At 52.1% G+C, this 23870-nt stretch overlaps 2 protein-coding genes across 10 annotated transcripts in view; one reads left to right on the top strand and one right to left on the bottom strand.

The window, feature by feature from the left end:
• ACTMAP (actin maturation protease) overlaps window positions 1-23870 on the top strand; it is a 122795-nt gene that overhangs the window by 67454 nt on the left and 31471 nt on the right. The gene's annotated exons all lie outside the window — the stretch shown is intronic.
• The window catches only part of LTBP4 (latent transforming growth factor beta binding protein 4), a 27549-nt gene continuing 19375 nt past the window's right edge, over window positions 15697-23870 (bottom strand). For 3 of the 6 annotated variants that reach the window (XM_081806921.1, XM_081806923.1, XM_081806924.1), the window contains 9 exons: window positions 22776-22922; window positions 21185-21433; window positions 20833-20904; window positions 20408-20536; window positions 20089-20235; window positions 18980-19132; window positions 17867-18247; window positions 17323-17475; window positions 15697-16298 (listed from right to left, as the gene is read on the bottom strand). In XM_081806921.1, coding sequence (XP_081663047.1) covers window positions 15712-16298; window positions 17323-17475; window positions 17867-18247; window positions 18980-19132; window positions 20089-20235; window positions 20408-20536; window positions 20833-20904; window positions 21185-21433; window positions 22776-22922 — 2018 coding nt within the window. In that variant the 3' untranslated portion in view covers window positions 15697-15711. Of the gene's footprint in view, window positions 16422-17322; window positions 17476-17866; window positions 18248-18979; window positions 19133-20088; window positions 20236-20407; window positions 20537-20832; window positions 20905-21184; window positions 21434-22775; window positions 22923-23870 lie in introns of all 6 variants that reach the window. The other 3 variants (XM_081806925.1, XM_006745462.3, XM_081806926.1) reach the window with 2 other exon arrangements.

Genomic DNA, 23870 nt, shown 5'->3' with positions numbered 1-23870 from the left:
AAGTTGGGGGCCCAGGAGGCGGGGTAGGAGGAAGGGGAAGGAGATGCTCAGTTACCTCACGTCAGTGCCCGCTGGGGAGGGGTCCGGGACGAATGGGGGGGTGCCTGGCGGGTACTTTTCTATCTTTTATTTCCAGATTTTTTTGTATCTAAACTTACAGATTTGTATTATACAAGGACAGCCAATAAAGGAAGAATATAATGATGGCCCTCGGGACAGCGGGGTGTGTGTCGGGGTGGGGGGGAATGGTGTGGTGGCAGAACCTTACCTCCTGCGCCATCTCTTAAAACAAGAGGGAGTACAAAGGGTCTCCCTGCACCATAATCTCTGAGTCATAACATGATAGCAGGGAATGCTGACCCAGCATTTGAGAGGTGGGTATTAAAGGGGACCCAAAATTAATCACCCCAATTTCTAATTCTTACAGATTTTGAACCAAGGAATTCAAAAAATTATAACCTGCTTCTAATCAGTTCAGTATTGAAACGCTATTTTTATGTATTTTTTTTTAGTTCAGTATGGAAATTTTCAATAACCAGGTTTGGAACAGATCTTTGATTGAGCTGGAAAATTCTTGTTTGGTCAAGTGCATTTTCTGTAACTTAGGCCAAAGTGTCATCTGACATGGCAGCATGTTGCTTTTTAAGTCTCTTGTTTCTTGGGTCCCTTGATATCATCTACAAGTTATATATTTTAAAATAGGTAACATACAAATTATATGTTTAATTCTTTATAGCTCTTGAAAATGAGGTGTCTGATTTTGTGAAACCCAGTATTACACCCCCAGCTGATGGATTGGGAAGTTCAGTCACTTGCCCAAGGCCACACACCTGATCCGCGGGGGAAGCTGTGATGAACCCAGCTCCTGGCCAACCTCAAGGCCAATCATTAAACCACCAGGCTGCAAGGGAATAAGCTTAAGGTCCACCCTTAAGGGTTTCCAGCCCGTCAAGCAGGTGTGGACCCTGGACTCTGGGACCTATGCCAGATGGTTCTGCCAGGGCACCCAGGGATCCCCAGGGAGGGAAAAAGGACTCTGCTGGAAATGACCCATGCTTTCTCATCTCCGAGCTTTGCAGATGCCAGTCCCTCTGCCTACAACACCTTTCCTGACAGCACCTTTGCCTAGAGAGTGCTACTCATTGTTTAGGCCTTGGTTCCAATATCACCTCTTCTTAGAAAGGAAGCCTCTTCCATTGCTCCCCCCTCCAATCCTTGTAAAGTTTAGACAAATCCTTTCAAAGTTTGCCCCTTCAGGCTGAGTCAGGAGCACCCTTCCCCACTTGGGCCCCCTGCTCCCCCCTCCTGGAGCTAATTCAGTCCTAGCCCTGCCCCATTCTGGGCTGTCGCTATCTGGGCCCCCACTGGACTGTGAGTGAGGTCACCGGTGAGCGTGGATCTCTCTCAGTCACTTCAATGCTACAGCACAGGGCCGGGCCCAGAAGGGGCAATCTCAGCAACTCAACTCTGCAATCTGCTGACTAGGGAGAGGGGTTAGAAAGGGCCTAGGACTCGGACAGAGATGATTCGAGCGTTCGGACTGATGGGGAAACTGAGGCCACGCAGCACACAGAAAATCCGGGACAGAGTCAAAACCGTCTTCCCTGTCACGGGCTGATCTTTACCCAAAACCACGCCTTCCTGTGCCCAGAGCAGTCTTTCTCAGCTGCCCCCGCCCCAACAGTCCCCGGAGATGCAGATGTTCTGGTCCCCCGGGCTCCACGGGCCCATTATCTCCCGAGCACCTCCCACAGGCTCCTCTCAGCCCATTTCCCCATCTTCCCACACCCGACGGAGACTGGCTCTTCATGGTGCTTCTCTCCACAGAGACCGTAGAGCTGGGGTTAACCTCCCACTCTTCACTTCCTGCAAGCTTGGGCTCTCTCAGAATAGACCTAGAGATGCAGAGTTAACGCCCCCGCCCTATCTGGGAACCTCCTCCCACCTAACGCCACGTGCGGCATCCCCACCCCACTGCCACCAAGGTCACTTTGCGGGGATCATCCGGCCCAGGCTGGTTCAGCGCCCCCTTTCCAGTTCTGTCTGGAAAGGCCGGCCCACCCTCACCGCGGCTCCCCGCGCCCCGCCGCGCGCCCCTCGGGGAATAAGCCACGTGTGCTCCTCCCCCTGCTTTCTGGAGGCTTCCTCCCCTCGCGATGCCTTCTCTTCAGGCACCAGGCGGGTAGCGAGGGCTGTTTCGGAACGTTCCACGCGCGCTAGTGCCTAGCGCCCCGCCCCTTGCCCCGGGGCTCTTTGGAAGGCTCCGCCCTGCGCCGCAGCCGAGGGGCGCCCCGCCCCCGAGCCGGGGGAACAGACTCCACCGCGCCGGCGTCTTGCGGCTTCCCGGGGCCCCGCGCCTCTCCCGCCTCTGCGGCCGGGGTCTCTGCGGAAAGGCCCCCACCCCCACCCCCAAGCAACCCCCGCGCTCCAGAGCCCCCGCCAGATCTCCGGCTCCCGCAAGGCCGCGGGGATCAGCGCGAGCGCGGGAGAGCAGCTCCCCCTTGTGGCCCTGTCCTCGGGAACTCGCGGCAAGCCCGATCCCGGGCTCGGAAGGAGAGACCCGCAGGACCTATGCTAAGGCAGAAAAGGCGTTAAAATGCAGACATACATGCATGCATAAAAAAAAAATTGGCGTCGCAGTCATGAACAACATTCTGCAGGCCCTGGATCAGCCGTTTGCTCCTTTAGGAAGTGCTCCCTGACTCCTCCCATCATCCATTCCTCCAGCTCCTCCTTGACCACCCTGCGGGTGCCTCCCGGGCCTGGCCCCCTGTCCTGAGCACCTATGAAGGCGCACACACGTGGTGTGCCTTTCCGCAGTGTCAGCTCTATTCAATCGTAAAGCAAAGTTAAATCACAATTATGGAGCAGGTTCAGGATTCCAAACTCAATGACAATTCACCATGTGATTAAATTTGGCTTCTGACACAGCACACAAAGCAGGACAGAAGACAAGCCCGCACAACAAACAAGATAACAGAGGGGTGCAGGAAGTGAACGAACCAAAAGCAAAGTCAGTCTGTGGGCGCGCAGCTAAGATAAGGCCTCTGTCTGGCCCAGGTCAGCTCTTGACACTTACTGCTTGATGTTCAAGCCATGAAGGGTCTCGGTTCTGTCGGGCAAGAGCCTTCGGTGACAGTTGCCTTTTTTAAGTGGTCAAACATAGAGGGGTCAGGTCTGAAGAGTCTGACAGTTTGCTGCCAAAATCCTAACTTTTTAAAGGGATTTAATTGGTTTTGGGTCTCTGCAGACCTGCTCTGGTTCTGCTCCTTATCAGTTCTGGGGTGTCAGCTGATGTTGGTCCCCGCGATATCTCCTAGCTGCGGTACCTTAACTGCTTGTGTCATGGCTTGACACAGGCTGCTGCTTGACATGAGAGACTCCATTTTGCTCTCTATACCCCTTCCTCCCCCCGGGCTGTCACTGTCGGCCTGTGAAGGCAAGGACAGGGCCATCTGGGTCACCACGGTGCCTCCACAATCAGGGCACAGAGTAAGGCTCAGATGACCAGCGAGGCACCTCTTAGGGAGCATTCACTTACTCCCGCAACACACATTTTGCTTTGTTTTGATTTAAAAGCTTTATTGAGGGGTGCCTGGGTGGCTCAGTCTGCCTTCGGCTCAGGTCATGATCCCAGGGTCCTGGGATGGAGTCCTACATCCAGCTCCCTGCTCCGCGGGAGAGGGGGGAAGGGGGTCTGCTTCTCCCTCTCCTCCTGACTCTCCGCACTGCTCATGCCCTCCCACTCTCTCTCGAATAAAAAAAAAATTAAAAATTAAATAAAATACTTAAAAATAGTTCTATTGAAGTATAATCTACATATCAAAAATTTCACCCGTTTCAAGTGCTGTCATGATTTGGGGTTGACTTTACAGAGTTGTACATCCATCACCACGCCTCAATTTTAGAACATTTCCATCATCCTAAAAAGATTTCTTGGGCCCATCTGCAGTCATTCCCCATTCCCACGCCCAGCCCCAGGCAGCCATTGATCTCCTTTCCCTCACGTATGTAGCCTTTTCTTCATTTTACATGCATTTGCTGAATACTTGCTTCCATCAGATGTTAGGTGCTGAGAATACACAATGACACACACAGGCTCTGCCCTCAGGGAAGCCAAAGTCTGGCTGGGGCAATGGCTAATGGGAAAATATGTCCATGTGCTCAACCATTCATTCAAAACTATTTAATGTTTATTGAGTGCCTTCCAAGTGCCAGGTACTCAGGGTGCCTGGGTGGCTCAGTCGTTAAGCGTCTGCCTTCAGCTCAGGTCATGATCCCAGCATTCTGGGATCGAGCCCCTCATCAGGCTCCCCGCTCAGCGGGAAGCCTGCTTCTCCCTCTCCCACTCCCCCTGCTTGTGTTCCTGCTCTTGCTATCTCTGTCTCTGTCAAAAAAATAAATAAAATCTTAAAAAAAAAAAAAAGTGCCAGGTACTACCCTAGGATCTAGGGATAGAGCAGTGGGGGGCGGGGGGAGAACAAAAATCCTGCTCTGCTGGAGTTGATATTTTAATGAGAGGATAAAAAATAAAGAAATAAACAAGTAAATGTGTGATACAATGGCTGGTTGAGAGTTATGAAGTGTTATGAAAAGAAGTAAACCAGTGGAAGGGATAGAAAGTGATGGGGCGAGGGGCGCCTGGGGGGCTCAACCAGTTAAGCATCGGACTCTTGGTTGCGGCTCAGGTTGTGATCTCAGGGTCCTGGGAGTGAGCCCCACATCTGAGCTTCCGCACCAGGGCTCCCTGCTCAGCGGGAGTCTGCTTCTCCTGCTCCCTCTGCCCCTCCTCCCTGGGCGCGCGCGCGCGCGCGCGTGTGTATGTGTGTGTACACTCTCAAATGAATAAATAAAATCTTTTTTTTTTTTAGATTTTTATTTATTTATTTGACAGAAAGAGACAGCGAGAGTGGGAACACAAGCAGGGGGGAGTGGGAGAGGGAGAAGCAGACCTGCCGAGCAGGGAGCCCAAAGCGGGGCTCAATCCCAGGACCCTGGGATCATACCTGACCTGAAGGCAGACGCTTAACGACTGAGCCACCCAGGCGCCCCAATAAATAAAATCTTAAAAGAAAAAAAAAACCTCTCCCTCCCTCTCTGACCCTAACCCCCCTTGCTCTTGCATTCTTTCTCTCTAAAATAAATAAATAAATCTTTTTAAAAAAAGTGATGGGGTGTGATTTTTTTAAAAAGATTTTATGTATTTATTTGAGAGAGAGCATGAGAGGGGGGAGGATCAGAGGGAGAAGCACATTCCCCACCCAGCAGGGAGCCCGATGTGGGACTTGATCCCAGGACTCAGGGATCATGACCTGAACCGAAGGCAGTCACCCAACCAACTGAGCCACCCAGGTGCCCTATGGGGTGTGATTTTAGACAGGGTGTTCAGGGAACCACCCCCCCAGTTCTGTTTGTACATAAGGGACTAAGGCCACAGGTAACTGGACCAAAGGGACACCATCCAAAGGAGCACTTTTGACCTTGGGGCAGCACCGTCCCACACACTACAGCACATCCAGTATTCCTAGCCATCCCAGGCATCTGAAGACCTTTAGAGCAGGTCTGAGAGTTTGGTTCAGGGTCCCCTGGGGAGGTCCCAGAGACATCATATTCACAAAGTTCAAACTATTTCCATAAAAATATCAATATGTTTTTTAGCTTATTTCACTCATGGAATGTGTGCTTGTGGGTTCTTATATTTTATTTATTTATTTATTTATTTATTTATTTATTTATTTAGAAGTAGGATTTCATTTTATTTTTATTTACCTATTTTTTTAAAGTAATCTCTACATGGAATATGGGGCTTGAACTCATAAGCCTGAGATCAAGAGTTGCATGCTCTACCGACTGAGCCAGCCGGGCGCCCCAGGTTCTTTTTTTTTTATTTTTTATTTTTTTAAAGATTTTATTTATTTATTTGACAGAGAGAGACACAGCGAGAGAGGGAACACAAGCAGGGGGAGTGGGAGAGGGAGAAGCAGTCTCCCCGCGGAGCAGGGAGCCCGATGCGGGATCCCAGGACCCTGGGATCATGACCCGAGCGAGCCGAAGGCAGACGCTTAACAACTGAGCCACCCAGGCACCCCGCCTCGGGTTCTTATATTTAAAATTCTCTGTTTTGGGTTGCCTGGGTGGCTCAGTAGTTAAGCATCTGCCTTCAGGTCAGGTCATGATCCCAGGGTTCTGGGATCGAGCCCAGCATCGGCATCATTGGGCTCCCTGCTCAGCGGGGAGCCTGCTTCTCCCTCCCTCTCTGCCGCTCCCCCTACTTGTGCTCACTCCTGCTCTGTCAAGTAAATAAATAAAAATCTTTAAAAAAAATTCTCTGTTTTAAGTTCTAATACAGTAACTATCAGTAGTTGTAGCCCACGTAAATAAAAGCTCTTTGGCATCCTCAATACCTATAAGAAAAGGATCCTGAGATGAGAAAGTTCCAGAACAGCTGCCCACAGCAAACCTTTCCCAAGTCACTGTGACAGTCACAGAATGATTCCACAAATTTCCAAATGTTGCCCAGCCACTGCCCCTGGGTGAGAATCACAGCCGTTGGCTACAGAGAATCAGCTAGAGTCTCTGTCCTTCTTCCTCTTACTTCTGTAAGAGGATGTTGAACTGGATTTTTCCAGGACCACCAGAATTGCTACTAAGTCCCAAAGTGGCCCATTAGCTTAAGTTCAAGGTCTCCACAATTGGAACCCGCCACCTACCCAAAGAATTCACTGAGTGGACACAAGTCTGGCCCAACTTCCAGCAAACCCCCTCCCCACCAAAAAAAGATGGAGCAGAGTAAGGAAGTGCCAGCCTGTTTGGAGGGAAAGGAAAAGGCCGAGTTCCCTAGAGTAACAAGACCTTTCTCTCCCCTCATGAACTCTGAGGGTTTTAGCAGAAGTTTTTTTTTTTTCCCCTCAAATATTTGTTATGAAAAAATTTAGGGGTGCCTGGGTGGCTCAGTCAGTTAAGCGGCTGACTCTTGGTTTTGGCTCAGGTCATGATCTCAGGGTCATGGGATTGAGCCCCGCTTCAGGCTCCATGCTCGGTGGGAAGTCTGCTGAAGATTCTCTCTCTCTCTGCCTCTGCCTCTGCCCCTCCTCTCTCCTCTCTCTCTAAAATAAATAAATAAATCTTAAAAAATTTTTTTAAATCTATGGAAAAGTTGAGAGAATAGTACACAAACTCCCACCTATCCTCCACCTAGAATCAGCAGTTGCTAACATTCCATGCTATTTGTTTCCTCTCTCTCTCTCAATACCCACACATGCTCACACACACATGATCTTTGCTGAACCATCCTGAGTCTTGGCTCCTAAAGACTATGTATTTTCTAAGAACAAGCATATTCGCTCCCAGAATGATAATACCATTTTCACACCCAAAACCCTGAGCGATCATTCCATACAAAGATGTAGTATCCAAGGCTCTGTTTTAAAATGAATGAAAATGAAATAAATCAGACTGATAAAGACAATTACCATATGATTTCACTCATTTGTGCTATCTAAAAAACAAAACAAATGAACAAAAAAACAAAAAGCAGACTCACACCTATAAATACAAAGAACAAACTGATGGTTGCCAGGGGGAGGAGGGGTGGAGGGATGGGCAAATGGGTGAAGGGGAGTGGGAAGTACAGACTTCCAGTTAGGGAATGAGTAAGTCATGGGGATAAAAGATACAGCATAGGGAATGTAGTCAATGATATTGTAATAACGTTGCGGGGTGACAGACGGCAGGTACACTTGTGAGCACAGTGTAACCTACAGAGATGCTGAATCATTATGTTGTACACCTGAAGCTAATGCAATATTGTGTGTCAACCATACTCAAGAAAAACTATAAAAACGAAATGAACAAAAATGAGAGAAACAGTAGAGTCTGGTGAAATTGTCATTAAGGTTCCCTACAGCCTTTATCCAGCAGGAAAAAAAGAAATTAACATGGAGAGTAGGTGGGGGCAGTAACTAAAAAACAAAAGGAAACTGTCATGTTTTGATCCCCAGGCATTGAAACTTCTCAATAAACAATTTCCATTTCGAATTGGGAGGTGGAGGCCATGACCCCAGTGGACGGTACTGGGCACTGTTGGGACAGGGGTGGGTTTTAAGTTAGTACCAAGATGGGAGCCAAACTGTAATTTCCAAAGATGGCTGTAACAAGGTTTTCCATCGGGCATATTTCCCTAGAACCCCGACACCCTTCTCATTGAGAAGTGAGGGTTGTATTCTGACTTGTGACTCTTTTGTGAAACACTCACCCTCGGGGCCTGAGATGCTGGGTCAGAATTCCAAATGCCCTGGGGCCACTACCTTGTGAGGAAGCCCAAACCCATCCATGCGGAGAGATGATGTGGAGAAGCCCTGAAACAACATGGGGAGAGAGAGCTGCCCACCCGGCCCCCAGCTGCTTCTCTGTCCCAGCTTCAGCCACCAACTGATTGCAACCATATGAGAGCCCAAGCCAGAACTGCCCAGCTGGATCTTTCCCCCAAATCTGACCACAGACATGGTGAGAGGTAATAGGCTGACTATTGTTTTAAGCCATTATGTTTCTGGAGTGATTTGTTACCCAGCAATAGTAACTAGAAAGAGGGTGGAGTGCAGAAAATAAGTAGCTTGCAGAGAATTGCAGCCTCCAGAGCTGAAAATGATCATGTAATGACAGCAACAGCAGATAACATTTAAGTGCTTTCTCTGTCTGAGCACCATTTTAAGTGCTTGGCATTAACCAACTAATTTAATCTGCACAACAACTCTAGGAGGAGAACCTCATTATTATCTCCGTTTCACAGATGGGAAACAGGGCACAGAAAACAGCGGGAATTGGCTAAAAAAGGGAATTTGAACCCCGGCAGCTGCTTCGCCAGCTGGGGTTAACCACTCACCTTGCCAGTGAGGAACATGTGACTTGGCTCAGCCAATCTGGGCGTTCCACTCCCCGCCTCTCCCGGGCCACAGCGATTGGCTGTGAGATGGGCATGTGACTAGATCTGGCAGGGTCATGTGACCTCAGCCAGCCAGTCAGAGTCAGCCTCATTACTTGGGCAGGGCAATCTGAGCCAGAGGTGCTCTCCTTTACCTTCGGAATAGAAACGAGGTTCCCAGTGGCTGGAGGGCTGCTGGCAGCCATCTTGGGAGCTGGCACAGGAAAAGATGGGGGCAGGGGGATGAAAAGAAATAGGGTCTTCGGTGACATTGCTGAACTATTGTCTCAACTTTAGCTGTAGCCAGCCCAAGGGGTGGGATTTTCCAGTTACAAGTTCCCTCTATAGCGTAAGCCGTTTGAGTCAGCTTTTCTGATATTTGCATGAGACTAATAAATTTTAACAGGGGCGCCTGGGTGGCTCAGTCGTTAAGCTTCTGCCTTTGGCTCAGGTCATGATCCCAGGGTCCTGGGATCGAGCCCCGCATCGGGCTCCCTGCTCCGCAGGAAACCTGCTTCTCCCTCTCCCACTCCCCCTGCTCGTGTTCCCTCTCTCGCTGTGTCTCTGTCAAATAAATAAATAAAATCTTAAAAAAAAAAAAAAATTTTAACAACCAGTACTTTGGGCACTGAGTAGTCAGTATGGTTCATTGCTGTGCAAGACAGTGACACTTTTCTTGCTGCATTGTGGGAAGGTCTTGGAAGCTCTGGGGGACGGACCAGGGCAGTTGGAGTGGTCATGGTGAGGGACATTTGCGAGCCTCAAAGCAGCATGATTTACCAACCAAAACAGAAATATTTTGTATCTCAGCAATCGACCTAGCGAGATAGTCCAGGCTGAATGTTCACTTTACTTGCTGACTGATGCAACCCCCTTTTGACATAAGCTAGTGTGAATGGATTTCTGTTTCCTGCAAGTGGAAAAAAAGACATCCTTTCATGAACCTGAGTCATGAATCAAACCTTTAGGAAATAACAATTAGCAGTGAGATCTCACTTTAACCGAATGAGGTCATTTCAGCTTCGGGTCAGGCAGAAACTACGGAGATTTTGACTGAGCTGCCAGAGTCCGCACCCTTTGGCCCAGGAATCCCGCTTCTGGGATGTACAAGGATGTGGATCGCGGCATTATTTATAATGGGAGGAAATTGGAAACAGCTTCAATGTCTGGCAACGCTGCCTCGTTGAGTAAACATTGTGCAAACATTAGAAATTGTGTTTATACAAAGATGTTTTAACAGGGGAACAGCTTACGTTTTAAGAAGGGAAAAAGTAGGGCTGTATAAACAATTCACTCACACAGTTATGTAAAACACACACACACACACACATTTTCTTAAAGCCTGAATAAAATAGAAAGGAGCTCAGTGGAAATACATCAAAATGTTAACTACAATAGTGATGTGGGATTTGCAGGCAAAGTATCTTTGTCTTTCTAGTTTTCTATATTTTCCAAACTATGCTTAATGGACAGCAAACTTTTTAAAGAAATGTTAACTATTATTATTTTTTAAGATTTTATTTATTTTTTATTTATTTTTTAAAGATTTTATTTATTTGACAGAGAGAGAGAGCGCACACACAAGCAGGGGAGTGGGAGAGGGAGAAGCAGACTCCCCACTAAGCAGGGAGCCCGATGTGGGGCTCGATCTCAGGACCCTGGGATCATGACCTGAGCCGAAAGCAGTCATTTAACCAACTGAGCCACCCAGGCACCCCTAAGATTTTATTTTTAAGTAATCTCTACACTCAACATAGGGCTCTAACTCACAACCCCAAGATCCTCTCCACCAACTGAGACAGCCAGGTGCCCCGAAGCTCTTCTTTTTTATTTTCAAAAATTGTAACTGAGATCATGAACATTTCCAGATACAAAAAAACGGAGGGACAGTAAACCGACATGGGCCCATCACCCAGCTTCAAGAACCAACAACATTCTGACGTTTCATCCTCTTTCCCCTCCCCATTGTTTCCAATATTTAAAAAAAAAAAAATACAAGAGACAGACATCACATTCATTTAAATGATACAATGAGCATCAAAAAGGGGGGGGTATATTTCCTTATATAACTACAATGCCTAATCACACCTAAGAAAATTAACATATTTCTTTTTTTTAAGTTTATTTTTTTTTTTAGTAATCTTTACCCCTAAAGTGGGGCTCAAACACAGGACCCCATGATAAGAGTAGCTTGCTCTTCCAACTCTCCCAATACATTTCTTATAGCCATTCATTGTATTTGTTCTTGATTGTTGTTGTTGTTTTAATAAGTTCTACTCCCAAGGTGGGGCCTGAACTCAGGACCCTGAGATCAAGAGTCGCACCTCTGTTCTTGGTTTTTTAATATTCTTATTTACAAACAGTGAAAGTCGAGTGTGTGTGTGTGTGTGTGTGTGTGTGTATACAGTTCTTTGAGTTTTGACAGAAGCAGAGTCATGTTAATGACCATCAGAAGCAGGATTCATGAGACTTCTACCACTCCAAAAATGCCACTGGCTTTGTAGTCATGTGTGTTTGGTTTTTATGTTTCTGTACTTTTTTTTTTTTTCCTAATGGAAGAGAAAGCGATAATCAGAGGTGATTTAAGCCCTGAACTTACTTAATAAGATTTCCAAGCAGGGGGTTAGGCAGGAGACCTGGGCTCCAGTCCCACTCTCTCCAGCTTGGGGCCTCCTCTCTCTGGGCCTCAGTTTCCCATCAATAAGGTGGGTGCTCTGAGGACCCAGTGAGTTAGGAATGTGCTCAGGAAGCTCTCAGTAACAGCAGGGGGTCGGTCTGACCTGCCCTTCTTTATTCACAACCCCTTAGACTGAGTCATCTGGTCCAGACACAAGGCCTGCGATGCAGCCAGCTCTCCTGGGCCTTTCCCCTCTCTCTCCCCAAGCCAACCAGACACTGTGTTCTGTGGTGTCCACTGTTAATGAGACTCTCAGTGGTGGGGACCCCAGGGCCTGTCCCACCTGGGTCCCTGCCTGGCCTCCAGCCTCCCCCTGTTTCCCCTGGAACCCACTCCCCCTTCCCCCCATTCCTAAATCACACCACACCCTTCCGGATCCAACAGGATATCACAGAGGCCTGCCAAGTGCCCTCATGCCTTATATGACAAAATTATTTCCAGTAATAATCAGAAAATGAAACGAACAATATTAATGGCCACACAAAAAATGCAGAGTGAACATTTTCTTTTCTTGAACCTCATATATATAAAATCATGCCAGTAAAAAAGAATTTAAAAATAAATATTACAGTACAAAAAAGAAAAAAAACCACTATTATTTATTCCAAGTTTATGGCAAGATTCAAAGTTTGAACTGGGGTCCTTTGGTTACAGTCTGATGTAATAAAGCTTTATGTAAATAATTGTGAGGTTTTTTTCTTCTTGAGAGCGAGATTGGGAGGGAGGGAGGGAGAGAGGGAGGGAGACAGAAACACAGAGACGAGAGTGAGAGAGAGAGAGAGAGAATGCATGCAAAGAAGCAGGTTGCATTTCCAATGGCTACTTTATAGGAAAGGTTCAGAGCTGAGTCTTATTTTCCAGACTCTGGGCTCTAAGCACTTGAGGGGCGCCCTCTAAAGCCACCCCCACCCCGGGACTTAGGACAAAGGCATCGCAGAAACCTTACCTCTTGGGCCCTGGCTTCCTCCAGAAGCTCCATCCCTCCCCTTCGCACCCCCAGCGCCGAGCGTTGGGCCCCGCCCCCACCTGCCGCCTGAGTTCTCCGTGGGGCCTGAGTTCTCCGCGGGGCCTGCCTGAAAAGTGCGGGGAGATGGGCTTAGCAAAGTGGGGGGTGGGGGGGGAACTGAGGCGGCGGCAGGTATGTGGATATAAAAGCACCTGTAGTGGGAGAGAAGGGCCTGAGAGCTGGAAATGGCCTGCTTCCTACCCTGAGCAGTGGGAAGGCAGAGGTTCTTTTTTTTTTTTTTTAAGATTTTATTTATTTATTTGACAGAGACAGAGATAGCGAGAGCAGGAACACAAGCAGCGGGAGTGGGAGAGGAAGAAGCAGGCTTCCCGCTGAGGACGGAGCCCGATGTGGGACTGGATCCCAGGGCTCTGGGATCACGACCTGAGCGGAAGGCAGACGCCCAACGACTGAGCCACCCAGGCGCCCCAGAGGTTCATTTTTTTTAACTGTTTATTGAAGTAGTGCAAAACAGTACAAACCTTAAGTGTACAGCGGAGTGAATTTTCACACCCGTGCCACCAGCTCCCAGACCAAAAAACATTTCCAGTCCCCCAGAAGTACCCTCCCGGCTCTTTTCAGTCCATGCTCCCTCCCCTCAAGGTCACCATCATTCTGACATCTGACTGCATAGATGGGTTTTTCCTGCCTTGAGTTTTATGTAAATGGAATCAGAAAATACATTCTCTTTAGTGTCTGGCTTTTTCTACTCAACACACTGTGAAATTCAGTCTCATTAGTGTGGGTAGTTAGAGGTCACGGGTAGTTACAGGTCCTTCTTACTGAGGATTCCCTTGTGTGACTATACCCAGTTTATTTATCCACTCTCCGTTGGTAATGAGGGAGGGAGCCAAATGGAAAGAGTCCTCCAGGCAGACGGAACAGTCAGTGCAACGGTCCTGAGGTGAGAACATGTCTGGTATTTTAGAGGAAGGACAAGGAGATCCGTGTGGCTAGAGAGGAGCAAGCGGGGGTGGGGGGGGTGGAGGGGGAAATGAGGTCAGACAGGGAGAAAGAAGCAGATGATGCAGAGTCTTAGGGGCCACAGTGGTGAGTCTAGCTTTTACTCTGAGTGAAATGGAGCCAAGGGAAGTTTCTGAGCAGGGGAGGGACCTGATGTGACTTGGGTATTCAGAGTTCCACTAACTGTGTGAGGGAAGAGAGCCCAGGGGCAGGGGCAGGAGGGAGAAGCCAGGGGTGGGGTTGGGGGGGGGGTGATGAGTGCGTAGAAGCCGTGGAGGCAGCCAGAAGTGTTTAGACTCAGAATACACCTTTGTGTATGTTATTAGGGATATATTTTATTGACTTCTACCATCTTATTTTGTGATTCCGTTGTCCCCATTTTTTGCTATGCATTCCATCCCCTCTCATGTAGGCTTCTTTGAAGTGGCTAGCTGCATATTTGGCTTGGTTTTGTCTTACATTTTCTTACTCCTTCTCTTCCCTCCACTAGTTTGCAATTTATGCATCATTTGTATTTTTTTAGCAGTAATCCTTGCAGACCAAAGGCTGGAACTGACGGTGTGTTCACTGATGACCGTGGGAGCACCGGCCACCAGGGGGCACGAGCGGCTTGGGATGAGCCGGCGCGCAGTGACCGTCAGGGGGCGCGGTGGCGCTCGTCCCGTGAGCGCGGCGACCACCTGGACTGTTTCCCTCTGGACATTCCAGACGAGAATGCGTTGGTTCCCGATTTGTGCCAAGGGCCTCATAGCGCCGGGGCTGAGGATTAGTGGGGGGATGTAGGCAGGATAAGGTACACGTTCCAGGCCCCAGGGGGTGGGATGAGAGGGAAGCTGGAATCCGACCTCAAAGTTTTCCAGCATTGTTGGCAACCCCTAGCCCCATTCCTGGGACATTTATACCGCAAGGTGGTCATGGGAGGAAATGGGATGAACGTGGGCTTCCAGGCAGAGGTGCTTGAGGGAATGAGAATATGGGAATTGCCCACGGTTGTTTGTTTTTCTTCCGTGAATGTCCAGAGCTTCAGCAGATTCTCAAAGGGACCTACAACCCCAAACAGACTGTTTGGAACCCTATCTCTTCCTCCAGGAAGGCTTCCCTGATGTTCTCTCGGACTGGGTCAGGTGCCTTCTCTGGGCATCCACAGCCTCTGATCTTCCCCATCTGGGTCCTGACCCCTCTACCAGTGCCTGCACTATCCCAGAATGGATTATCAGGGCGCCTGGGTGGCTCAGTCGGTTAAGTGTCTGCCTTCGACTTCGGTCATGATCCCAGGGTTCTGGGATTGAGCCCCGCATCAGGCTCTGTGCTCAGTGCAGAGTCTCCTTCTCCTTCTGCCCCTCCCCACCTCCCTCTCTCTCTGTGTCCCAAATAAGTAAATAAAATCTTAAAAAAAAAAAAAAAAGCCACTAACACTAGTAGGTGGGTGACAAATGACAGGCAGAGAGACGTTTGTTCTGTTTTGTTCTGGTGCCAATGAGCCCTTCCACTCCCAACCATTCCCTACCCTAAGCTTATGCTTTTCCAGGCTGTTTTTTGCTCTTTTTGTGGGGAGGAGAATTTTGGACTCCCCTGACCACCACCACCACCATCTCCACGGCCAGGAAGTAGGCAGGGGTCACTGGGGTAGGAAGGTCTGTGCTCGACATTTCAGCATCGCACACACAGCTCATGGTCGCTTCCGCACGTCCCTGCACAGGCCACCCACCAGGACTGCCACTCCCAGCTCAGCCACAGCCGGCTCCTAGCTGGAGGCCCAGGTCTCCGTTCATCCCTCCAGGGACTCCTGCCTCCACCACCTCCCCAAGTCCCACTTGTCCCAGAATAGCTTTTGACTTTGGGGAGTAGGGAAATCTAGGGTCTCCTCTAGCTAAGAGGGAGCACCCTGAGCAGGGCCCCACCGAGTGGGAGGGGATCCCTCCCGAGATTAGAGAGGAAAAAAATTAAGACAGAGAGACTATGTCCCCGTGTCATAGAGCTTTGGGCAGAGAAGACGAAGGAGAAAGACAAGAGACAGAGAAAACAGAGAGACAAAGAGAAACAGACACAGGAGGAGAAAGGCAGAAACCAAGAGACAGACCAAGCGCCAGAGGCAACAGAAAGGAAGAGGAAGACATGGAGTCAAGGACGGGAAGAGGATGTAATTTAGTGGCTCAAAGAATAAACTCTGGAGCCGGACTTTGAGATACATAGGCAGACTGAGGCAGAAGGTACAAAATAGGTGTTTTTTAATCGAAAATTTTTATAAAAAGGAAAGGGAATGTGAAGGGGCCCGTGGGCTAGTCCCGGGGTCCCGCAGCGTCGGTAGGAGGGGCAGAGGGTGGCAAGAGCAGTGAAGGGCATCCCTCCTTCCATCGGTTCGTGCTTCGTGCGTCCCCCTGTCCCCCCTCTCTGGCCGCCGCCCGTCAGGCACCTCCTGCTCATGCGCGCAAGCGGGCGGGAGGGTGCGCGGCAGGGACCCGAGTGCGCAGGCGCGGAGCAAAGGGCCTGGGGCCGCCGAGGCTCAGGCCCGCGGCCTGGCGGGCGTGCAGTGGTGCGGCTGGTGCGAGGGTGCAAATCCTGGGCGGCAGATACAGCGGAAGGAGCCATCGGTGTTGACGCAGCGTGCGTTGACACAGAGCGGGGAGGCCGCCTCGGCCTCGTCACACTCGTTGATGTCTGCAGAAGGGGGTACAGGGAGCGCTGCTCAGGCCTGGCGACCCCGGAGCCCGCTTGCCTGGCCCCTGGGGCTCCTGGGGCAAAGGGGTGCGAATGCTGAGCCTCCTGCTTGGACTCGAATGCAGCCACTACCACCTGCTGGCTGTGTGAGCCTGGGCAGGTGGCTTAACCTCTCTGTGCCTCCTCAGCTTTCTGTTCTGTGAGATGGGGAGGGTAGCCCCTAGGTCACTAGGTTTTTTTAGGAAAATAATACTGATAATGATATCTTAACAACCAATGCTTACTCTATACCATTGTATAGAGCACATTACGTGTATTTATCCTCCTAATAACCCTCTGAGGTAGGTATCGTGATCCCGTTTACATACGGGCAAACTGAGGCCCAGCCTGGGGAAGCTCCCTGCCCAGTATCACACAAGCCCCCATTCAGCCCAGCGAGTTCTCAGACCAGCTCTCAAGAGTCTTTGAGTGTCCAGGCCCCTGCTATTTCTTGGCTATGAGTCCTAGGGAAACTCAGTCCTCTTTTCTGAGCCTTGGTTTACACATAGGCCCCAGTGTCATTGTAAATCAGTATTGATGATGGTCACAACTGTATGAAATGGGTTCTACAACTATGCTCCTTTTTCGGATGAGAAAAACTAAAGGGCCAGTGACCTGCCCAGGGTCGCACAGCAAGTTGCTAGACCGAGCCTGAGGTCTGCCCGACTCCCCCGGCGTCCTTGACTGTAACCACTTTGCTTTACTGCTGTCTAAACTAGGCAGCCGTGATTCATATTCCCATTCTACAGACGAGAAGACGGAAGCTCTCCAAAGTGGGGAAGCAAATTGCCCCAGGTAGCCCTGGGAGTCCTTAGACATCACACCTGCAAGATTCTACAGGGTTCCTCGATCCTGCTTCAAGCCTAGCCGGGGTCCCTGAGGTCCTCGCAGCCTGACCTCACCTGCCAGCAAGCCCCATCCCTGTGCAGGAGTTCCTTCCTGCTCCCTCTGGTCTGGCCCGACCCCTTGACGTCCCTGACTCCCCCCCACCTCCCACCCCCCGACTCCAGTCAGGGGTCCACCCTCTCCCGGTGCGGGCTGGCCCTGGCCGCCCCTCACCGACGCAGGCCATGCGGGTCATGTCCAGGCGGTAGCCACTGAAGCAGTCGCAGGTGAAGCCCTCGGGGACGCGCACACAGCGGCCGTGGGCGCAGCCGTCCAAGATCCCGCACTCCTCCGCCTCCAGTCCCTCGTAGGGCCCAGACAGGGCCCCTGCGGAGAAGGCGGGGACTCGGTGGTTGTGGTTCGGGGTCTCTGCCTTCTATCCCTTGAACCCCGATCTGGGGCCACACCCGTGGCGGGGTATTCTCTTCTAAACTGCGCGTCCCGCTCCGGGGCTGTGGGGGGCGCTGTGGGGCCCGGTTTCCCTCGCTCTGCTCTCTGTCCTCATCTCTTGGTCTGCAGGTGTGTTTCGGTCCCTCTTCATCACTGCTCTCCGTCTGTAACTGTTTTCCCATCTCTCTGAGCCGATCCCCCCCACCCCCACCCGCCGGCTTCTCTTTGTTTCTAGATCTCATCCTCTTTCTCTCCCTCTTCCCTGTCTCCATCTCTCTGCACCCCAACTCCTCATCTCAGTCTCCGTCCCTCGCCCTGCAGTGCTCACCAGGATAGCCTCCACCTTCAGGGGACTCCTCAGGCTCTGGGAAGGAGCCACGGGGGTCGCGGGACCGATAACGCCAGCGGCTGCCTGGGCCAGATGGCGCCGCAGCCTCAGATTCACTGTAGGGGCCGCCGTCGTCCTCAAAGTCGGGCATGTCGAAGGGTGGTGCTCCGTACGGGGCCTCCCGGCGGGCAAAGGGCCCAGGGGGTGGTGGATAGGGGTCGTAGGGTAGCACGGGGGGCGGGTACAATTCGGGCCCATAGGGAAGGCCCTGGTAGGGTGGCCCCAGGTCAGGGCCATATTCGTAAGGGAGTCCAAAGCCACCTGGCCGCGGGGGACCGTATGCAGGGGGGCGCAGCACATTGCACAGGGCCTCAAAGTCATCTGTGAACAGGAGCCAAGCCTCATGATTAGCCCTTGGCCCTTGCTTGCCTCAGCACCCACCATTCAGGCCCCTGGTGTGGAAAGAGGAGCGGAGGAGTGAGGAGGGCCTTGGGCTGAGGCATGGGAGGGGCTCCCAATGAGGGGGCTGGGATGGCAGGGTCAGGATCAGGGGTTCTGGAGCCAGGACTAGGGGGCTGAGGGCTAAGACTGGGATTCCAAGGTGCTGGGGTCAAGAGTACTAAGTACTGCTGCTAGGAATCAGGGTCCAAGTGCTGGAATGGGATCCTGGACTAGGGGCCTAGTGGTCCAGGGGATCTTGGACTAGGGGCCTAGAGAAATAAGATGGGAGGTGTTTTAGGGACCAGAGCTGGGGAGTCCCAGGTGCTACTGGGGGCCTGAGGGCCCAGGATGCATTGGAGGGGATCTGAGCCAGGGGACCTGGAGGTCTGAGGACCAAGGACCAGGGTTTGGGGCCTGGGGTTGAGTTCCCAAGAGCTAAAGATCAGGGGACTCGGGGGTTTTAAAAGCCAAGCTTTGGGAATCTCTGGGGTTGTGTGCTGGGGTCTTAGGCACCTGGAAGTGAGTGTCCAGTACACTGGGACTTGGAGGTCTGTGGGCCAGGATGGTGGGGTCTGAGCAACTGGTATTTGAGGTCTAAGGTTACAGGATTTGGGAGGAGGGGTCTCATAGGCTGTCTCGGCCTCTGAGTGTGGCCCAGGCAGGTGGCAGTACCTGAGTCCTGGGCAGGGCAGAGGGCACAGTCCATGCCCCAGGCTTCACCATAGAGGCAGCAGCACTCTGTGTAGGTGGCCTGGCGGTCCAGCCGAGGGCGACTACACACGAGGTCAGCTCCCACTTCCTGCCAGCACACTCCCAGGTTGTCATCTGAGGGCAGAGACAGCATGCATCAGGGTGGGACAGGTGGGATCGGGTCCTCCCAAATGCTTGGAGCAGCCCAACCACCCGGCGCCTAACACCAGATGCTTCTGCTCAGCTGTGATCTGCCTCCCAGAGGCCCTCTGAGGCAGCTCCAGGTGAGTGTGGGCTTGGTCTGAAATGAGGCAGTCATATAGGAGAAAGCATAAGGGGTCCAAAGGCTGGAAGATAGGGTCTGAGAGGGTTCTCTCCAAGCCCAGGCTCTGAAGGGCAGTTCCTTTTCATCTCTGAGCATTGTTTGAATGAAGTCTCAGGGTCTGTGTGTTTGGACGGGGGCGGGGAGGGGGGGGTGTAAGAACAGGAAGTGGAAGGAGAATAGAGTTTAGGTCAGTGAGCAAAAAGAAAGGACCCAAAGAGATAGAGACAAACATCCCAAGGGTCAGAGACCCCAAGAAAAACAGGAAAGCAAAGATGCAGAGAGAGAGAGACAAAAAAAAAACAAAAAAACCCAACAACAACCCAGACCTAGAAAGACCCAGAGAGTGGCAGAAATTCCAGAAAGCCCAGAGAGGTGGAAAGAGACAGAGATACACAGGGAAACCATAACAGGAAGCGCGGCTTTAGCACTTAGGAAGACCAGGTCCCGTAACGGTCCTGAAATAAACTTCCCCACAGCCACCCGCTAAGGTAGAGGCAATCGCCAGCGCACCCAGTGTGCACAAAGGAAGCCTGGGCCGCGAGGCGATAAGCAACGTGCAGGTACACACGGCCAGCAAGCGGCAGGCTCCTCTGGAACCTTTGCTTTCGGGAGAACCTCGGACACCAGGCCAGGCGTCCCGTGGGAGCGTCAGACACCGCGACGAAATGGGGCGCGAGGGGGCGTGGCCGAGCGCGGGGGCGGGGCCCGGGGCGGATCGGGGGGCGGGGACGAGGGGCGGGGCGGGCGGATCCGGGGGCGGGGCTACCGAGGCTCTGGCTCTCGTTGGAGACGCAGCGGCGCCGGGAGCCGTCCAGCACCAGCGGGGGCTCGCACGTGCAGTGATAAGAACCCACGGTGTTGACGCAGCTGCCGCCCTCACACGCCGGCTCCTCGTCCGCGCACTCGTCATTATCTGGGGAGGCGTGGAGGGAGTGGTTAGGAAGCAGCCCTCTATCCTTGCCCACTTCCCCAGCGCGTTGACAGTGATAGATGGAGTCTAGACTCCAGGAAGGACTTCCTGCTGGCGGTGGCCACATTCCAGAGAGGGGCTGGTGGGGTAGAGGGTCGAGGGGGGGGCCTCGTACCGACGCACTCCAGTCGCTGGGCATGGTAGTAGTAGCCGTTGCTGCAGTAGCATGAGTAGCCTGGGGCCGTGTTCACGCACACGCCGCTCTTGCACACCTGGTCTCGGAAGAGCTGGCACTCGTCCACGTCTGCGGGAAGGATGGTCAGAGGAACGCCCCACACCAAGCGAGAGGGGGGCGGGCCAGGGTGTGGGGCGGCTGGATGGGGGGGAATGTGTGGCTCCGAGGCTTGACCAGGGAAGAGAGGGACCGAAAGGTGGCGACAGAGACCCAGAGGTAGAGAGGTAGGGAAAGGTGGGAGGTAGAGAGACAGAGCAGGGTGGGGGAGACAGAGAAACGGGTAGAGATAGAGGTAAACACCCAGAGGGTGAGACGGAGCTGGGCCTGGGGGCAGAGGGGGAGTGGGGCTTGAAGTCTAGCCTTACCCCTCCGGAGGCTCAGGTCTCCGCTCGGTGCCAGGTAGCCCCGGCCATGGGGGCACAGTGACTGGTACTCAGCTGCACACAGACACAAGGCTGAGCCCGGACACCCTCAACCCGGCGCCTGCCCTGGGCCCTGGGCTTACTCTTGCCCCCCTCACCATCACCCAAGTTTCCAGGCCCCCTGCCTTTGTGCTCACCTCTCAGCCTCACGCCCACCTGGCTGGCAGCTCACCCTTGCCCTTACAGTCAGTGCCCCAGCCCATGTCCAGATGTGCCCGCTGTCCCAGCGCCATGCCCCCCCCCCCCCGCCCGCCCAAACCGTCAGGCCTCCAGCCGGCCCGGAAGCCCGTCCTACCTGTCTCGCTGCTGGGGCACTGCTGGATGCGGCAGCCGCCGCCCCAGCCCTCGCCCACCGTACAGCAGCACTCTTGCCACGTCACATTGCGCGCCAGGATGTTGTCACAGGCATCCGGAGCCGCCGTGTCAAAGTAGCACTCCCGGCGCCCGCTGCCCGCAGGGCCCTGCCTGGGCGGGCTGGGCCGGCGGGGTGGGGCCGGCAGACCTGGGCTGGCAGGTGCCTGGGGCTGTGAGCCCCGGAATGTGCCTGGGGAAGCAAGGGGCTAATTTAGCCCAGTGTGGGCTGAGCCTCCCACCCCCGTGTTATAGATGAGGAAACTGAGGCAGAACCAGACTCCACACCTCTCTCCATCTGTCCTCACCTCTCCCATTCTCACCCGCTGTCGTCTCTCCATCTCTTGCCTCCCCAATTCACACCCTCCCAGGTGTCTGGCCCATCGTCCCAGCTGCAGTTTGGGATGCAGGGGGTGGGGGGGTAGGCAGTGTTCTCTGGCTTCCTGGATACTTCCTGGAACCTCACATCCAGTGCATCCTAAGCTGGCCTCGGAGTCTTCCCAAACCTAGTCTTGGGCCTGGACATATCTCCCCCCCTCCACCAGGCAGCCCACAGCCTGTCCACTGGCCTCTCGCCTTCTGCCACCCACCCTCCCCTCCTTTCCCATGACCGCTGCCTTGGTCCAGTCCTGTCCTCTCCTGCCCGGGTCCCTGCCCCAGCTTGCTCCCTAGGCTCCCAGCCCCTGGGAGTGTCACCCACTCCAGGCCACCTTCACAGGGCAGCTGGAGGGAGGTTTTTAAATCTGTTTATACCTCTCTCCCACTCAAAACCCTTCCATGGTGTCACAGTGCCCTCAGGAAAGGGAAACCTCCTGAAGATGATAAATCGGTGTGATCTGGCACTGCATTCTTCTGTGGCCTCGTTTCTCCCCACCCCTTCCCTTGCTTTGTACAGCATGCCACCCTGAACTTACTTTTGTTCCTCAAACATGTCAGGTCCTCTCTTGCCTTGCCAGGCCTTTGCCTTTGCTGTATCCTCTGCCCAGGATGCCCTCCCTCACCCACTTCACCTGGCTTATTTCTACTCATCCTACTGCTCTCAGTTCCGACATCCCTCCCTATAGGAAACTCTCTCTAACTTTCTCAGGCTGGAGTAGGCACCTCCTCTGGATTCCCACAATTCCCTAGCCTTGCCCCATCACAGCCTTGTTCCCTCTGACCCGGGCTTCCTCCTTCCAGCCCTGATTTCTCTGGTTGTCACTATCTGCTGGTATCTCTGCCTGCCCCCTCTAGACTGTGAGCCCCTTAAAGACAGAGTGGTCTCTCCTGGTCACTACTGTGTCCCTGGGACCTAGGATAGGGCCTAAACACAGTGGATGCCCTGTGAACATTTGTTGAATGAAGGAATCTGGTAGAGTCAGGGACAGGGCTGACACCGAGTCCCACCACCCATGTTAACCCATGTGTTCTGAATTTTTTATTGTTATTTAAAACAACATTTAACTGATGGTAGCTGTCCATGCCTGGAATGGTTAGATCACATCATTTTTCTGTGAGCCCTGCAGCCATCAGTTAAATAGACACATCAGTCTCACCAGCAGAAGTTCGTGGGGGAACACAACGTCCAGTCATGGGGTCAAACTCCTCAGGGCTGGTGGGACAGACACAGAGGAAGGAGCCTTCGACATTCTCACACAGGGCAGCTCCACACACACCCTGTAGCGTTTCACATTCATTCACATCTGTGAGCAAGAGACAAAGGGGAGGGAGAGTCAATGGTTGTAAACGTCTGTGATTCCAAAGCTCTAAAAGTCTGAAATACCCAAATATAATGGGTATTTTTGATCACCCAGACCCCCTCATTCACTTATCTTTTGGAAACAAACCCTGAATTTCCCTTGGGAGCCCTCTGTTCCTCCATTTTCAACTCATGTATTTTTGAGTAGGGTTAAATCTACTCCAAGTAGACACAAGTTCCAGGCATGGCCAACCAGATTACTGCATTTCTCTGGTTCAGAGAGAAGGATGGTGACCAAGCTGGGCCAGTCAATGCCAGTCCTGGAACTTTTGCTAGAAATATCAAGAAAGAGACCCCCTCTTTAGCTCTAGGGGTTGCCAAGCTGAGGATATTAGCCTGGAGGTGCTAGGGCCTTCTTTATGATTGTGAAGAGTCTGCCTGAAAATAAATACAACAGAGGAAAGCAGAGCTGAGAAGAGGAGACAGCTAGCCTTGTTAGAATCCCTGGATCCAAGTGTGCCTCAAGTTCAAACATTTTCTAGGACTCCACTGTTTTAATTTTTTTTTTTTAAAGATTTATTTATTTGACAGAGAGAGACAAGAGAGAGGGAACACAAGCAGGGGGAGTGGGAGAGGGAGAAGCAGGCTTCCCGCTGAGCAGGGAGCCCGATGCGGGGCTCGATCCCAGGACCCTGGGACCATGACCTGAGCCGAAGGCAGACGCTCAACGACTGAGCCACCCAGGCGCCCCCACTATTTTAATTCTTTTCAAAGAAATAAAGCCTGTTGTGTTTGCATTTGTCAAAATTTAAAGAATATATAACTGGGGCTCCTGGGTGGCTCAGCTGATTAAGCATCTGACTCTTGATCTCAGCCCAGGTCTTGATCTCAGGGTCATGAGTTCAAGCCCCATGTTGGGCTCCACGCTGGGCATGGAGCCTACTTAAAAAAA

Source organism: Leptonychotes weddellii, chromosome 16, assembly GCF_054177405.1.
Source record: "Leptonychotes weddellii isolate Sample4059 chromosome 16, ASM5417740v2, whole genome shotgun sequence".
NCBI classification, from domain to species: domain Eukaryota; kingdom Metazoa; phylum Chordata; class Mammalia; order Carnivora; family Phocidae; genus Leptonychotes; species Leptonychotes weddellii.
This window is presented reverse-complemented; position numbering and strand designations above follow the sequence as displayed.